Raw genomic sequence first — 17,554 nt, 5'->3', positions numbered from 1 at the left:
TTTTTCTTTGGGATCTGCTCAGAATCTACAAGTTTACTATTGGAAATAAAGTCCTTCCTCCCTCCCTCCCTCCCTCCCTCCCTCCCTCCCTCCCTCCCTCTCTCCCTTCCTTCCTTCCTTCCTTCCTTCCTTCCTTCCTATCTTTCTTTTTTCTTCCTTCCCACTGTCCCTCCATCTTCCTCCTTCCTTCTTTTTTTCTGTGCTGGGGATCAAGTCCAGATACTCATGCCTACTAGACAAATATTCTGCCACTGAGCTCTGTCTTAGCTCTACACATTGCCTTTCTCTCCTCCTCTTTTAAACTACAGGATTCATGGGACGAGGGAAAACAGTTGCTATTAATACTTTGTGAACAATAAGGGACTCTAGAAGGAAGGAGAAATGATGGAGGAATATGCAGAGTTGTAGGGATCTAATACTAAAGCCTTGGAGTAAAGAGACTGTGATTTTATTCTAAGCTTGTTTGTTGATAATACTTGGTGCAGAGCCTGCTAACTTCATTCAAATGTGGTGTGGGAAGTCCTTCTGTATATGTGTTTCTTTTATTGGTTAATGAATAAAGAAGCATTTTTTTGGCTTGTGATAGGGCAGAATAGAGCTAGGCAGGGAAAACTAAACCGAATGCTGGTTGAAAGTAGGAGGATCAAGGAGAAACCATGTATCTGGTACAGGAGACAGATGTTGGATGGAGCCCTGCCGGTAGGCCACAGCCTCTTGGTGATTTACAGATTAGTAGAAACAGGTTAATTTAAGATGTTAGAGCTAGTTATAAATATGTTTAAGCTATAGACCAAACAGTATTGTAATTAGTTTCTGTGTGATTATTTAGGGTCAGGACAGCTGGGAATGAACAAGCAGTCTCCGACAACACAAATGGAGCATTGTCAGTCCACCTTGCTATTCGTCTTCCTCCCTCTGCTCACCCAGAGCCACGTATTTGGAGGATGTACTATGCGATGGATGCTAGAAGTCCAGAAGGTCATAATAAACCCAAGGTCAGACACCAACCAGCCATTTACTGAAACTAGGTAACGTGAACAAAGATACCCTTTTTTCTCTTTGTAAGTCTATTACCTCAGGCATTTGTTAGATGGAGAGCTGATTGACAGCCTACCAATCAAAACTTACAATAGAACCTTTTGAAGAGACTGAATCTTATGAACCACTGGTAGGTGCTTAATGCCTGTGTTGGATATTAACCTAGAGAGAGGAGAGACAAAGTGAGAGTGACGAGACATAAAGCAAACATCTGTCAGAACCTGGACTTTCCAAATTCAAAATACCAATTATATACAGCCAGAAAAACCTGTTAGAGTACTCCAGTACATCTAAATTGTACTTTTACTATCTGTTTTATGTTTTAAGAATCTAACCAGGATCAAATCAATTGTTGATTCATTGGAGCAAAGATATTTACAATTGTTTATTACAAGGTGAGGATATTCTACTGCCATTCATATACCATTTTATGCTTGAACATTGATAGGTTAGCTCTATTGAGAAGTAACTTACAATAAGATAAACACAATTTTCCACGTTACCCCAGTTTTCAGTCTTGGCATACTTGATGAAGAAGTAGCATTTCTTCTTTCAAAGAGGTTATGTTGGGGTTACATTGTGAGAGCCCACATTCTTTGACTTCAGGGTGTACAAGTAACCCAAGAAGCATCAGTTTGACTCCCTCCTAGAAAGTGGTTGCAGTTGATCAGAGACAAGTTTCTTCTGTCACAAGTGGGAAGATGGTTTAAAAAAATCCCTTCCTCTCATAACAGCAGATATACCCTGGATCCTTCTCAGTGTTCAGTTTCTTGGGAATCAGAATCTGAGAGTCTAATATGAAAACTACCTATGAATAATGTAATGGATCCTGTAAGTTTGGAGCACCGGAGGCAAGGAACCTGAAGCAGAGGAGGGGAAAGCTTGTCAGCACCAGGATGAGTGATGGTCTTGGCCACTGTTACTGGTGCTGATTCCTTAATCTCAAGGACCTGATTTAGGAGATCTACAGAACATGCATTAGAACTATTGCTCTGATGGAAGGGTGTGCAGTAAGGGATCTGGATCCATATCTCCTGATGGTCAAAGGTAGCAGCATGTTACTAATGCCCTCCATTCATCTGAGATATTTGTGAGTATCCAGCGAGTTTTGGATAGGTATCTCTTTCCCTGTGCTGCTAGCGTTCCAGAGTAGAAAGCGAGTCATAGGGAGTGCTGGGTGAGGTGGTGGTACCCAGCTGTACCTTTACTAAGCTGGGTGACATTCTGGAGGAAGTGGCTGCTACACTGGTGGCTTGAGCTGTCTAGAGACCCACGAAAGCTATCAGGCACACCACGTTTTAGACTTTCCCTAGTGTTACATGCTCCAAGCCTTTCCAGTACAGCTCTGCTCCCACTTTCTTAATGTGTGTTTCTTGGCTAAAGGGCAGCTAGTCTTTGTTGCTTTCATCCTTAAGAACCCTATTCATATACACATCGTTGTGAAGGGTCAAAGCTCTGGACTAGATTTTGATGTTTTGTTCAGTGTATCTATGTTCATAGAGTCAGTAACTCCTGTCTATGGATTGTTACAGTGATTCTCTGAGGCTGTGTTTCCACTTGGTTCCTAACACTGGATGGAGAACTTACCTTGATAAGCTTTTCTTTTGAATACTTCCATCAAAATCAGGATGATCTGCTTTTTACTGGACCAAAGAGATTATTCATGTACTCTTTTAGAGGATTTGTTATGACGTTAATTTCCCTTTAAAAAAAATCTGACTATGATTGCACAGTCCTGGAATCCTAGTACTTAGAAAGTTGATGCAGGAGAATTGTGATTCGTGGCCAGCCAGGGTTGCATAGGTGAGATGCTATGGGATTTCCATATGGAGAAAGGAACATTTTGGCATTGAGGTCAATGAGTGAAGTTAAGCACATAGAGGAAAGTGGCCACCACCATATCCTAGATACAGTGCAATGCCATGACCATGGTTCCCCTCTATTCTCATGTCACATTTAACCTCTTCCTAACCTCCAGATCCCAATAGCCAGTCATCAGTTTTCTGTGGCTATGACTTTTGTCTTTTCTAAAAGATCACATTTTCCAAAATAGAATCAGAGAATGCATAACTTTTGAGTCTGGCTGGATTTTCACTCAGCATGATGCATTTGAAACCTTCCCATGTTGTTTTTTCTGTACGTCCTTCTTTTTGGTGCTAGATAGGATTTCAGTGCTTATCTATTTTCCAGTTGAGGCTTCAGTTTTGTGGAAAAAATGTGGTTAAGTGCATCAATGGTCATATGTTCATATAGTGTATCACACACATATAAAAGGTTCTTTAAATGCTAGTATATGACTGATATCTGTCAGGTAAGGGAGAGGAGAGGGAGAGAGAGAGACCTAGATAGATAAACAGATGGACAGACTGACAGATAGATAGATCAATAGATAGATAGATAGAGATAGAGATAACATAGGTTCTTCTTTTTCTTGGGTAAATGCCTTAGAGTGTGATTTCTGGGTCAGATGGCCAGCATCTGTTTAAACAGAAAGCAGTTTAGCATTTTTAAAAACAGGTATACCATTTTATATTCACCAGCAATGTGTGAGAATACTAGTTGCTTTATATACTTTGGTTATCTGAAAACTATACATATTCTTTTCATACCAAAGTAATACATTTACTTAATATGAGGCATATGAAAAATATAGAGAGACATTTACAGAAGAAAATAAAAGTCACCTTATGACCCAGTGTTAACTTCTGCTGGTATTTGAAATCGGAAGTGTCTACCAAAATAATTTTCATCGTTGCTCTCCATGAACCCCTGAGATTCTTCTCAGTGATGCCAGTAGCACTGCAGTACCCTAAGAGACCCACAATTCCACACAGCCCTATATAGCAGATCTAGCCCTCTCTATCTTTAGATCTCGTCCCACGGCGTTCTTCCAGTATTCTCCTAATGAGACATCACAGCGGTCGCCATAGGTAATAGTTTCTGACAATCTTCTTCTACGCATAGGTCTGCAATGCAGCATGTTCTCATAAAATACTGGGATAATTGCTTGATGTTTCGACAACATTTCTTTTTTCTGTCACCAGGACTGTATCAAAACTCTAATTTGGCTAATTTGCTTGTCAGGTATCCCTGCTGTCTGGGGTAATTAGTCTTAAGCAGAAGCAGGAAGGTCTGGAGGCCAGTAGCCATGAGAGTCTACATGTCACCTCTGACATGAACTAGACACAAGCCAGTTGATCTCTCCAGACTAGAAAGTGTGGACTGTGGTCAGCAAGGTAGGAATTCTATCAAGCAATGCTTTGCTGTTTCACCTCCTCTTGGCTCAACTTTTACTCTATCAGTTGCCATGGCAATAGGCTGCTGTTAGATTTAATGTGGCAGATGCTTGCCTCAGCTGTACTGAATGGGCTTTCATTTTCTGTCCTGGACTTCAATGCTGCTTTTAAGGCTGGCATTTTTCAAATCCTGTTAAGCCATTCTGAGGCCTTGACAAGTCCAGAAATGCATGGGAGTTAACACTGAAGTGGACAATTCCTGGTTGGTGTGGCACTCTACTCATCTGTTTCATCTGTGAACGATTCTTAATATATTTTACATTATATCTTAAAGGACTGTAGCATTACTGAGCTCCGACTGTCTGGTAGTATACTATAGCACATATGTTTGGAATACAGGGTTTGAGAATGCATCCCCTCACCCCTTTATAGTACTTGGGCTTGACCAACTTAGGGCCTCATGAATCCTATGTGGTAGCCTTATCACTTGGTTTAGCCCTGCATGTTTTTTCTCTTTTTATTTTGAGGCATTGTCTCTAAGTTGCTCAGGCTGACTTTGAACTTAGGTTGTAGTCCAGAAAGGCCTTTGAAGCTACCTTAGCCCTCTGAGTATCTGGGAACATAGACCTATACCACCAAGCCTGGCCATGATAATATATTCTTGATTTAGTTTTTATCCTTTCTCCATTTCTTTCCTTTTAGTCATCCATATCCTTTCTCTGAGTTTGTATGTAGACATAAACCACTTGCATGCATGCCCTTGCTCAGGCATTTGGAGACTCTAGGTTAAGACAGACACCAGCTTGCAATGGATTTCACATTCTGGATAGATTCACAGGTAGTTGCTCACTCTCCTGACTTCATGGCTATCTTTAAGTGCAGTCCAGTCATATTTCTATTCCTTCTTTTTCAGCAAAACTTTCAGAAAGTATTATCTACAATACTATTTTTGTAGTCCCTTGTCTCATTTATATGATCCAATCTGCTCCAACCTGATTGTTCGACTTACATATCTTCACCAAAAAAAGTCATTTTGGGTCCCAAATTCACCAATCCACCAGGTACCAAATATAATGAGCATTCAAGTTCATATTTTGTTAGAACTTTTGGATCATCCAGTGGTCTTTGCCAGTCTCTCTTCCATTTCTGTTATGTTATACTCATTTGTTTTTCCTTTTCACTCCTTTTGATTGTGTTGTTTTTATTCCTTTCTCTGTTAATATTTGGAACCTTTGTCATCATCTTCTATAGTTCCAGATAAGTAGCTTTTGCTTCCTGTGGCTTCTGACTGTGATTATGGCAAGTTCAAGGTTTACACTGCCAATCTGACCTCTCTAAGTTTGCCAGGAATGAAATTTTACTTCCCACATCCTCTTGAATGGTCCACTGTCACAGCTGAAAATTTCTCCTGGCATCAGATCTTTCTTCCATGATTCTTTTCCAAGAAGTAAATTGGTATCTATCAATAATTAATGAGAAAACTGTAAAAATTGGCTGCTTAGTCCTCATCTTCCAAAAGCTAGGCCATCTCAAAGCCTTCTTAGATTTTTATCTTGATTCTATGTAATTCTGTCTACATCCATCAAAACATTCTAAAGCAAGTACTACCATTCCCTGCCTTTATTAAATAGTTTTCTTTTGGCCCCATACTTCGTCTTGTTCTTTTCCAATCCCTTCTCCATGCAGTATGCATCACATTCTTCTAAGACACATAAACTGGACTGCTTTGCTCCCATGATGTGAAAGGTTTATTTTTTCCCATACGATCCAATGTGAAATTCATATTCTGTACTACCAATTCTGATGCCCCTCTCACGCTGTCTCACCAATGCCCTTCAACCTCAGTGTCTTTCTCTTTGCTCCTCCTTGCCTTTCGTTATCTTCATGTGCTTCATCTGGAGGGCTCTCATCCATTCTTCACCAGGTCAGTTTAATCAGTTACAAACGGAATTCTTCAGAGAGGAGACCTGACTATAGAATTTAATTGGGGCCCTTAACATAGGTATCTTGCAAAATGTATGGACAATGCTTCCCCTAAAAGTTATAGGTAATTAAATGAAAATTTCAGTGTCAGATGTGTGACACTTTCTTAAAAGTTATTGGTTGTGGAAGACTCAAAGAACCTAAAACAACATAGGCTATTTCCATTGCTTTTGGTTGTCCACGAAAAGTAGACAGTAAGACCCTGTTGCTAAAAATACCATGTACTTTACGTTCATTGCAGGGTATAGAGAAATCCAGTCTTTGACTTGAAAACTTCTTCCCTGCTGACTACCTTTCACAGATTTGGAAGATGCTGTGCAGACCACTGGTGGAGAAAATCCATCAATGGTAACCCTGCATACATAGTACTGATGTGTAATAATGGCACTAAGGTCATAGGGGCAGCCAATTTTGTTTCACAGGAAGGAATTCAGGTATAACACTATAAACCTGGCCAAAACTCCATGTCTCAGGAGGTCATAGAGCCCAAGGAGGGACCTACTACCTTTTTTTTTTTTTTTTTTTTTTTTTTTGCTAAAGAACATACTGTTAAATTGCCTTCTAAATATTTATGCTTATACCCCTATATGGTATAATATGTAACTGTCAACCTTGACCAGAGAACTTCTGATTGTGTTGGTCAGCAGTCAATACAGAGATATGGATCTGATCAAATAACCGAAAATAAGTGAACATTAAGTGCTCAGGCCTAAATGATATATCAATATCATCCTCACTTCCCTCCAAGGCTGTGGCAGTGGGAGGAGAAAAAGCTGAAGGACAGGTAGCAGTGCTGTGAAATGCTGTCTTCTGCCTGCGACATGGCTGCTGCGCCTGTGAACGCATTGCGAACAATAACACTCAGCATCCCAGCAAGCAATAGTTAACTGGACTTACTGACCTATTCATTGTAACAGGAAACACCACAGAAGGGTGAGAAGGATGAAATGGGGGTGTCTGGGGCAGTGTGAAAGAGGAATTCAGGGTGCAGATGATCAGGATTCATTGTTTACACATGCGGAACTATCAAAAATAAGCAAAATATATTCCTTCAAAGAAAAAAAAGTAAATTAAGTCTCTTGGTTTACTCCCTGAACAAGTTCATCTTGTCTAGAATTTTTCTTTTTAGCTGTTCATCAAAATTCCAAAGCAGGGCCTATAAAGGTGGCTCAGTGGTTAAGACCACTTGCTACTTCAGAAGAGGACCTGGGTTTGATTCCCAGCACCACACAGCTGCATGCCATGGTCTGTAACTCCTCTTTCTGGTAAGCTGATGCCTTCTTCTGGCCTCTACAGGCACAAGGCATGTATGCAGTACATATACATGCCTACAGGTACAAGTGAAGTGCAAAGAAATTTTAAAAATTACCAAGCATATATTAATCAACCCCATTGTGCATGGTATAAAGGCAGAATCTGTGTTTGCCCTGAAAACTTAACATGTCCACCACACTGATGGAACACAGACTGCACTTGATGCTTGTCAAGCTTGTTGGTTTGTTTTTTGTTTTGCTGTGTACCCCTGACTGTCCTGGAACTCTCTCTGTAGACTAGTCTGGTCTTGAACTCAGAGATCCACCTGCCTCAGCCTACTGAGTGCTGGGATTAAAGGTGTGCGTCCCACCAAGCTTTTCAGAAGGTGATGTGCTGTGTGTTATCAATGAGAAATTATGTACTACTTACAGCCATAGCACTCACACAGATTTGACATTCTCTTAGCAGCTGCAAATGGCTATGAGTTTTGTGTAATTGAAGATGTGAGAAACCATGCTTTTCAAAGTGGATGACACAACAGAAAACATTTAGCTAGTGCCAAAAGAATGAGCCCCCCATACCCATGGTATGGAGTATACAGACACCCACAGCAGCACATTTAAATCTCTGATTTTTATAGAAAAGAAAATACATAGTGAAAGTGGTTAAAATTACCCCAGTAGTCCTGGGTTTAAGACACTTAAGAAGATCTAGTGACCGTCTATCTGGATGGATTATTGCTTATAACTCTGTAGCTGAGATTCTCTATAACCCCAAGATAAGGCAGGAAATGGAGTTCTGATGAACACTTACTTTTCAATTCATTTTTTTCCTTCTGATCAATAAATTCATGTCTGGCAGAGTCTGGAAGTGGGTAATCGGCTAGGAGCTCTGTGTCTTAATGGGTTTGTTTTGGTCAAATGGTTGTTTGCTGCAAATTATTTTGATTCACTCAACTCTGTTTTATCTTCTGGAACAGTTAAAGGCCTAAGGGTAAAATGTCAGCAAATTTAAGTTCTGCAAATGGGTCTTTCAAAGTAAAGTAACTTGCTCCACATCCCAGTCTGGTGTTATTGCCTTCGTACATTGATTTCCCTTAATCTTTAGGCTGCATTAATAAAATTGTCATTTATTTCAGGATAAGCTTAGTGGGGTCCTTGCATTTGATGGGAATAATCCCCATCTCCACTGCCACAGGATAATATACTTGCCGTTCATAAATGGATCACCCTGTGAAACCAAAGCCCCTTGCATCATTGATACTTTTATTACTCTCCAATGGTGGGTTCTTGTTTTTTTTTCCCTTAAGTTAATGGGATCTGTTACTTATACCAGTATAAGAATTATCTTCTCACTAAAGCATCATTATGCTCCAGAGACTAAACCAGAGACAATGTCCTGGCTTTAGGGAATTTGAAGGTGAACCAGATTAAGACAAACATGGGTGAAACATTCAAGGAACGGACTAGTACGAAACTGTGTCCTATTGATCACTAATGTCTTACATGTTCAAAAGACTGGAGAAAGCAAAGTGAGCTGGAATAACCAGATAGGACTACATCTAGAAAGAACAACCAGCCAGATGTTTAGAGAGTAAAGAGCCTTGGTCTGAGCTAAGTGTAGCAATGTGTACAGTTTGGTCATGGGAGGAGGGGTATGGGAGGATGAAAAGCAGAAGAAGGTAGAAAAGGGAAGGGAGAAGCTCTATCTCAAGAACTGTTGACAGTACAAAGAGAAGTGTAGGTTTGATGGGAAATATAGGAAGCCCCTTCTGTACACTAAAAGGAGAAGAAGCCTTGTGGTTTTTCCTAGCAGAGCAGGTCCGTATTTTCACTATCTCATCACCTCAAGCCTTCAACAGTACTAAAGAAGCCAAACTAATGGGGGTAACCGAGAAGCTACAATGGAACCAAATGCTTATCCTTCCAAACTGGGCAAAGTAACTCTAAAAATGACAAGATATTTGTGACTTCACTTCTGCCAACCAATCATATAGTTCTTCATATTATTCTCAATACAGCAGGATATAGAAGGAGCAACTCTGAGACTATGTGAACCAGCTCTCTTTTAGCACAGGACACGAGGAAAGGGCAGAGCTCAGGTCATGGCTTTAACATTCCAAAAAGTGCTTTAGGGAATTTTTTTTTTTTATGGAGCAAATTCTGTCAGCTGTTTTACAACTACTGAATTGGGGCTGGAAATGAATGTGAGCCAGTGAGTGAACCAGCAGATATGGAATCTGCAAAGAAGGACCAAGTCTATTGCAAAGAAGCTAGTACTTATGAAGTTTTCTGATGTTACATTGAGTTTTAACTGAAAATCTTGATTAGCTGAGGAATTTGTATCTCAGTAATCAATGTGACCACAGATGTTGATACCTGTTTTCTGAATCACTTAATAAAAATTTGGCTCAGTTGAGTATCACAGAATCTTAGGGCCAGATGGAAAAATGTATTAGATGTTTTAGTACAATGAATAGGACCCTGGACTCAAGGATAGAGACTATACCTAGGCAGATTTCCAACTAATGGAAATCTTCTCTCTATAAAAAACCTTCTCTCTATAAAATGGCTGTGCATAAAATATTGTAGAGTCTCATTTCTGCCATCCCAATTTTATACCTTCAAAACTGGGACTATCTACCTCCCATGTTCAATTCAAATATGCCTTAATCTCCACGGAAACAAGGCTCTGTAGTATACGTGGGGAATTTAATTAGTTCAAGGCCAGTACTCCAAGAGTTTAGCTCTATGTGACTAGAGATTGTTCTAACCCAGTGCTCCAGGTACATATCGAGCTTCTGCTTTGGGTCAGGACTTGTAGTATTGTCTCAAGGAACTGACTATCACCTTATAACCTGGCTAGAAGTCCTGGTTTAGCCACAGTGGTTATCTTACTTCCTTCATTTGTCTAGGGGAATAAATTTCCCTTGTAAGTGAACTTCATCACTTTCTCAACAGTGCTACCTCTGTGCCCAGGTGCCAGCCTTCTCTTCTATTCCCGCACTAAGACTGACTTATTTCTCTCAGTCCTAGGTCCTATTTTCCCTAACTTTCTGGGGATGATAACGTACGATTCCCTTGACCTCTGTGACATCCAAGTAGCTGGCCACACCAGTTTCTCAGATTCTTTCTTTACTTCTTTTCTGCTATCTTCTTCTTCCTTATTATGTACCTAATGCAACAATCACCCTTCCACCTGCCTGATTTTGTTTAGTCTCTGTTGTGATAAGAGCGGCGGGGCTGTGTCCCAGGCACCCGGCCGCCTGGCTAGCTTATGCCCCAAAATAACAACATAGAAACTGTATTCATTTAAGCACTGCTTGGCCCATTAGTTCCAGCCTCTTATTGGCTAGCTCTTACATATTAATCTAACCCATTTCTAATAATCTGTGTAGCCCCACGAGCTGGCTTACCATGGAAGATCTTAACCTGCATCTGTCTGGAGTGGGAGAATCATGGCGACTCCTTGACTCAGCTTCTTTCTCCCAGCATTCTGTTCTGTTTACTCCGCCTACCTAATTTTATGTCCTATTAAAGGGCCAAGGCAGTCTCTTTATTTAACCAATGAAATTAACACAAGCCAGAAGACTCTCCCCCATCATTTATTATGTACCTAATGCAACAATCACCCTTCCACCTGCCTGATTTTGTTTAGTCTCTGAGTCTTGGTTTTTTTTTTTTTTGGATCAATATCATGCTATCACTTAGAATTTCTACATGTGTGCTGGTTCGTTTTTGTCAACTTGACACACACTACAGCACTAGAGTCCCCTGCGAGGAGGGATTCTCAACCGAGAAACTGGTTTCATCACATTGGCCTGTGGGCATGTGTGGGCATTTTTTTTTTTTTGATTAATGATTGGTGTGGACATGTTCAGCCCATCGTGGATGGCGCCACTCCTGGGCAGGTGGTTCTGGGATGTTAAAGCAAGTTGAGCACACAGCCAGGGAGCAAGTCATTAAGTAACTCATCTCCGTGTCTCAGTCTTAGTTTTGGTTCAGGTTCTGCTCTGAATTCCCTCAAGAATGGACTGTGTGGTGAAATGTAAGTCAAAGAGAGCCACTTCTCCCCAAGTAAATGTTTTGTAATACAAGCAGAAAGTAACTAATACAACGTATCAAAGAATATTATAGAGTTGACAGATATTAGAGTTGATTTATATGATTTTCTTATTTTAAGAGCCAAGTGACTCAAGTGTGACTTTTTCTGTGGTGACAAGTGGCCATATTATAAATATTATGTATTAATACTATAAAGCAGATATTTTCAAATTAGATACATTTAAAAATATTCTTTAAGGGCAAGGAATACATTAAAATTGAATAATGCATTAGCATTTGAAAATAACATGTGCTACACAGGGAGTTATAGGAAAAACATGTATGCATTTATGTATGTATGTATGAAAATGGCCATTTTACTGCAAAAAATGATGTATGTCACTATATGTGAAAAATCTCATGGTGCATGTTTTAAATATAAGAAAATATACCTTTTCTAACCAGTTTAAACTTTTTACATGTGATTTGGGATCTTTTCATTAAAAGCATGAAAATGCAACATCTCCCAGGTAGTTTGAAAGAACATCTGATTGACATTAAGAAAGAAAATTTACTAGCTTAATTTTGTAAAAAACAAAAAAAAAATCACCCTGCATAACAGAGGTATGAGATAGAATACTAAGTGTGATAATCCGGGGGCTGCAGTTACAGAACTCTTCTATTGGATCAACTCATTTTATTGGTTTGTTTTGGTTTTGCAGCCATTAAGATCCAGTATAGATATGATATGATGATATGATATCATATGCCAACCAGGGTTAAAGTAAGCATTATAAAAATGATATTCCAAGACACTGTTTTCCCTACAGTATAGATATTGGTAGTGAGTCAAAAACAAACAAACACACAAACAAACAACCTTTGTACCATGTAGAACACTATATAAGGAAGCCAAAAGTGTAGAAATTTATTAGTTTATTTATCTGTATTTCAACCCTCATTAATTTGGAAATTTATAAAGCACATGATACTGTAGTTGTATACATATCTACTTTATAATTAAATTAACTTATTTTAGAACACATTTGTGTTGGGGAAGTTACGGTGTAGAATTAGGACCACCCATTCTAACATGTAGGGTATTTGCTTGGAAAAAGCAACCTGTGATTCTGAAGAGTAGCCAAGTGGAAATGGCAATAGATTGTGCCGTGATGTTATATAAAATAGGCATAGACTCATAATAATAATGGCAATGTTTATTGAACACTTCCTATGAGCCAGGTACCACACCAAGCACTTACCATTGATTATTTTATTTATTCCTCTGTATCACCTTAGGAGACAGACTGAGAGAGCATGGTGTTTCTCAAAGCCACATAAGGAGAGGCTGAACGGGAGGTGGGACCAGGACTTTCTCAATCTAAATTAAGTGAGTCTTATTATGAGAGCTGGCCATGAGAAGAAAAGATTGCACAGATAAGTTCTGGGTTTCTTACCCCTGGCAAATGTCCAAATGTGGAAAGGTTTCTTGGTGAGAGAGAACTGAAATATGATCTCTAAACCATCATTAAGGTGGTGTTCATTTTAGAAGCATTGGAGGACAGGACTCCTTCGTCTAAAACTGAAAAGCTACAACAGTGAGCAAATGGTAGTGCTGGGTTAGCAGGGCTGAACTGTTCTTTCTACAGACATCTCCATCCCTTAGCTTTCACTAGACATGTCTATGACCAGGAAAACACGTGCTAGCTTTCTTTCTCGAAACTTTAGACACCCTCCTTTTCTGGAGTTTGGTGTGTTCTACTCAACCTAGGAGTCCCTAACAGAAAGCAAAGCATCTATACAAATTTATTTAACTACAGATTAGTGGCTAAAAACACCATTATTGTGAAAGCATAGCTGATGAAGCTCTCTTACATGAAGCACTCAGTTGGTTCGTTTGTTCCTAGCCCGTGATGGAGATCTGAACTTGATAGTGAAGAAAAGCAGAACTGCATTAGTGAGAGGGTAGATTCTCAGGTACAGTCATTGTTAGTGGATACTGGCTAGTGGTGACTGTGATCAGGACAGATAAGTCAGGAGCCTCTGCAAACTCATCCACAGCTGTGGAGACTGTCAGCCTTGGGAGGGAGCCTCATTCCTACCTCAGCAGTCCATCTATGACTGTGTCGATCTGAGTAAAAGAAAATAAATCATGGAGAACCAAGCCAAAAAAACCAACTTGAGATGCAATCCCTGACAAGTGGGCCTATGGTTGTGGGAATTTGGCCATTTGGTCTAATGATCAATGAAATGGAGCGGGTTGGCCTGATGGGTGTGGTCTTCCCTGGGAATATGTGACCCATTAAGAAGCGAGGAGGAGGGTCATGTGCCCCACCCCACTCTGGGATGTGGAAGGCTTCCTGATGCCATGGCTAGGTGACATCTTCAGAGCTTTCCTCATCCTTCCCTGGTGGACAAAGAGGCATTGACATACTTCATTCTATATTCATGAGTGTGTTATTTCATCCCTTAATAAATAAGATCCAAGACTTCCGTAGATGGCTACTTCAGGGCTACTTATAATGAAACAATAAAGCTGAAACTGGTGATGAGTGCCTGAAGCTCTTGCTGTTGATGTCACTTGCTCATTTATGTAGAATATGCTACAGGGTACCATCATGGCTAAGACAGGAATTGTAACCTGAGATCACAGAGTTGCTATGACACAAGGGATACTATAGTCTAGGTTTCTGGAAACATCTCTCACACACAGTGACCATGAAAGCTGAGTGAAGAATGATTTTGGACTACATCTTTTGAGAAGCATTTCTGAAGGCAATTGTGAGTTTCTCCTTCTTGACAGCCCATTCTGGCAAAGGTGGGCCACTTTTTGTTCCATTTAGGTTGAAAAAAGAGATGTAGGAGGCCACATGCCAACTTTTATACACTATGTAGATTTGGGCCTGTGTAAGAAGCCACCTGTGGTTGTCATAGATCAAGATGCTACTCCTAGAAAGGAAAGTGGATTCCAAGGCTGGTTACACAAGTCACAGCCCCAAGAGTCCTCACAGAGCAGAGAACACAGAAGTTACTATATCTTATTATTTTTGGAGCACATTTAACGTAAGCTTCTTTATAATTCTTATTTTCATAGCTGGGAAGGGCAAAACTTAGACACAACTGAAGTTCTGCTCATGCACCAGGAAGAAACAATTATTAAAATCCACCTGTTATCTTAGCCTGTGCCTTGCCAGGGCAAATGTATCACTTTCCCTAAAGCCTGTGGAGAAGGTACTCTTATCAGCCACATTTTACAGATAAGGAAACAGGCTGAAAAGACTTCCAGGTGATCTGTCTGACAGAAAGTAGACAGGTGACACCTCCTGAAGTCAGGCTTTTGGCTGGCACCCTCTCAATTACACTCTTCCCAGTACACTACCTTGTTGACAGAGAAACTCACGAAACCCCAGTATCCCTCATTAGAGTCACAGCGGATGCTATTGCCAAGCATCAACCTTTGGAGACCTTCTTGGATGCTGAGGAGAGAGTAAGTTTAATCAAATGACCAATTTGTGGCAAGCAGTTACTCTTGCATCCCATTTGGGAGCCGCCAAAACAGTTAATATTTTAAACAGTTTGCATGCCCTCTCCCACATCTCATTTCCAAGATAAATTATTTAGGACGCTATTTCTTCAGTGCACTTCAACTTTGCTCGGGTGGATGATCACAAAGTCCGAATGGTAAACACATTATTGAGGTGTCAGTGTGCTCTGAACACTGGGCAGACTTACACCAACTTCCTCCGTTTTGAACACTTTTCTGATTCTGGGATGGACTGACTGCGAATCACATATTGACGGCTTTGGTTCTTCTTCCTATCCATCATATGGGTTGGAAAAGGTATCTTACCTACTGTTTTGGGATGATCAAGGACAAGACAACATGTGTGAAGAAAATGTCCATTCTAGAATCTGTCATGCTCAATAAAAATTTCCTTGGGCCTCCTACTCCCAAACAGTTTTGTCGTCTAAATTTTGACCCTGTTCAATTCAGTGTCTCAAAACCTCAGGCTTCTATCTATGACATAGATGTGTTGCTAAACAGTCAGTCCACAGGACTTTGGTAAGCAAAGGAGTGAAAGGGAAAGTGCTTCTTAAAGTCGGATTCCTGTCCCCCACACTGGGGACCCGCGCCTTTTGTAGGATATGAGACAGCTACACTTCTCTCCAGCTGTCTCTTCTCTGTTGTCTTCATTTGCTATGTATGCAGGCATGGTGTAGATACACTGTGTATGAAGATACATGTATGTGTATGTGTGCTCACATTAGCATAAGCATGCTCATGCAAATGTGCACCTGCAGAGGCCTGGGGTTGATATGGGGAATTTTCTTCAGTTGCTTTCCCCCTTCTTCTTCTGGGATGGGTTCTCTTAAGGAGACCTGAAGTTTGGTGATATGGCCAGTATTGTCATACACTGTCTGTCTGGGTGATGGCTTAAATTGAGTTAATTGATGTGTGAAGATTCAGCCCAGTGTGGGGGACACCATTCCCTAGGCATTCTTGAACTGTACCACGGTGGATAAATTGAGCAGAAAACAAGTAAGCGAGTGAACATGTATGCTTTCCTTTACCTCTGCTCTTGACTGCATGTGATGTGAGAAGCTGTTTGAGATTTCAGGCTTGACCTCCCTACAACTGTGGGCTGTGACCTGGAACCGTGAGCTCCTTTCCCCTAAGTTTCTCCCCTTTGAGTGTTTTATCAGCCAGAGAAAGGGAACTAGTGCAGGAGCTTCTGGAGACCCACACTCTGGTCATTTTGCTCATGCTGCAAGCACTTTAATCATTGAGATTCCTCGCCTCACCCCAGCTCCTTCTTCCCACTCCTCTTGAGATCCAGAGAGGAGTTTCTGTCTTCATAAGTAAAGCCAGGGCTGGAACCTGGCACTTGGATACTTCTGTCAAGGTTTTTTCTTACGGTCTGGTGAGTGAATCTGTGTGGTCGGACTCTTGCCAGGGGGATGGTGGAGAGTGAACCTTATAAGGAGGTTGCCAAGAATCCCCCTCAGAGGCCCACCAACCATCTGCTCTCCGCACATCTCTGCATCCCAACTAGGTGAGGGAAGAGCTCAACGCCTCCTGAAGTAGGCATTATCTGCAGCTTGCTCACCATGGGTGAGTTTGGGATTGAATTGCACTGGGGCATTTATGCAATGTCTGCTGAAGATGAAAACTGTCCTGAGAGCGCTTGTCACTTTGGTGTTCACACTCTGCAGAGCCCGGAGATATTTCCCGAAAAACAACAGCTGCTCCTCTCTCACACGCAAATGGAAAGCCAGGCCCGCACTCCTGTTAAAAGCCTACTGTGTGCTGATCTTGGTTCCATGCAGACTAAGAGATGTCTGGGACATCATCTAGTGCTTGCTCTAGTAAGGGTGTGGGTACGACAGGGCAGGCGTCATCTAACAGTTCATTGCTCTTCGTTCATGAGCCAACGAATTCTGCTATCTACGCAGCCAAAGGATGCATTCCTCATACAGTCATGCCCTCATGGAGGAGATCAACCTTCCCAGGTAAAGCCAGGGGCTTGGGACCCTTGGCTAGAACACTTTTGTTGTAGGAGCCTACCATGCTCTGAATGTTAATGTGGATGACAGGAGTGAATATTTGGAAGCAAGGACAAAACATAGATCTCCCCTGACAAACGCTAAGAAAGAGGCGAGAGCCTAACCAGTAAGTCTGCATCACAGGAGGCTGCTCTAAGACAGAAATGACCCTTCTCCCTTTCCTTCTTTCTTCCTCCTCCTGTCCTTCCCTCTCTGCTACAATGCACTGGGGACTTTAATTCATATGCATTGGAGATTTGGTGCTAAAGGAAACTGTTCCCATCCTGGAAAAACAGGAATAAAAGGAGAAAGACAGGAAGGCAAGGAGGGAGAGAAAGCGGGAGGAAAGGAATCCACTTGTCCAACTCTGTGCCTTTATTCCGTGTCTTGTCTACTTTTGCTGCCCACACTATCCTCTGGCCAATTTTTAGGAAGATAGTGGTGCTATTGTGTGTC

General features: G+C 41.1%; 1 protein-coding gene across 1 annotated transcript in view; it reads right to left on the bottom strand.

Annotated features, from left to right (window-relative positions):
* Fshr (follicle stimulating hormone receptor) overlaps positions 1–17,554 on the bottom strand; it is a 192,048-nt gene that overhangs the window by 20,780 nt on the left and 153,714 nt on the right. The window contains exon 5 of the mRNA XM_041630181.1: positions 1,129–1,200. Within this exon, the coding sequence (XP_041486115.1) occupies positions 1,129–1,200 (72 nt within the window). The remainder of the gene's footprint in view (positions 1–1,128; positions 1,201–17,554) is intronic.

This window comes from Microtus oregoni, unplaced genomic scaffold (genome assembly GCF_018167655.1).
Source record: "Microtus oregoni isolate MIOR12 unplaced genomic scaffold, Mior012 000034F_ref0000314, whole genome shotgun sequence".
In the NCBI taxonomy this organism is placed as follows: Eukaryota; Metazoa; Chordata; class Mammalia; order Rodentia; family Cricetidae; genus Microtus; species Microtus oregoni.
The sequence above is the reverse complement of the archived record's forward strand: the minus strand, read 5'-3'. Positions and strand labels throughout refer to the sequence as shown.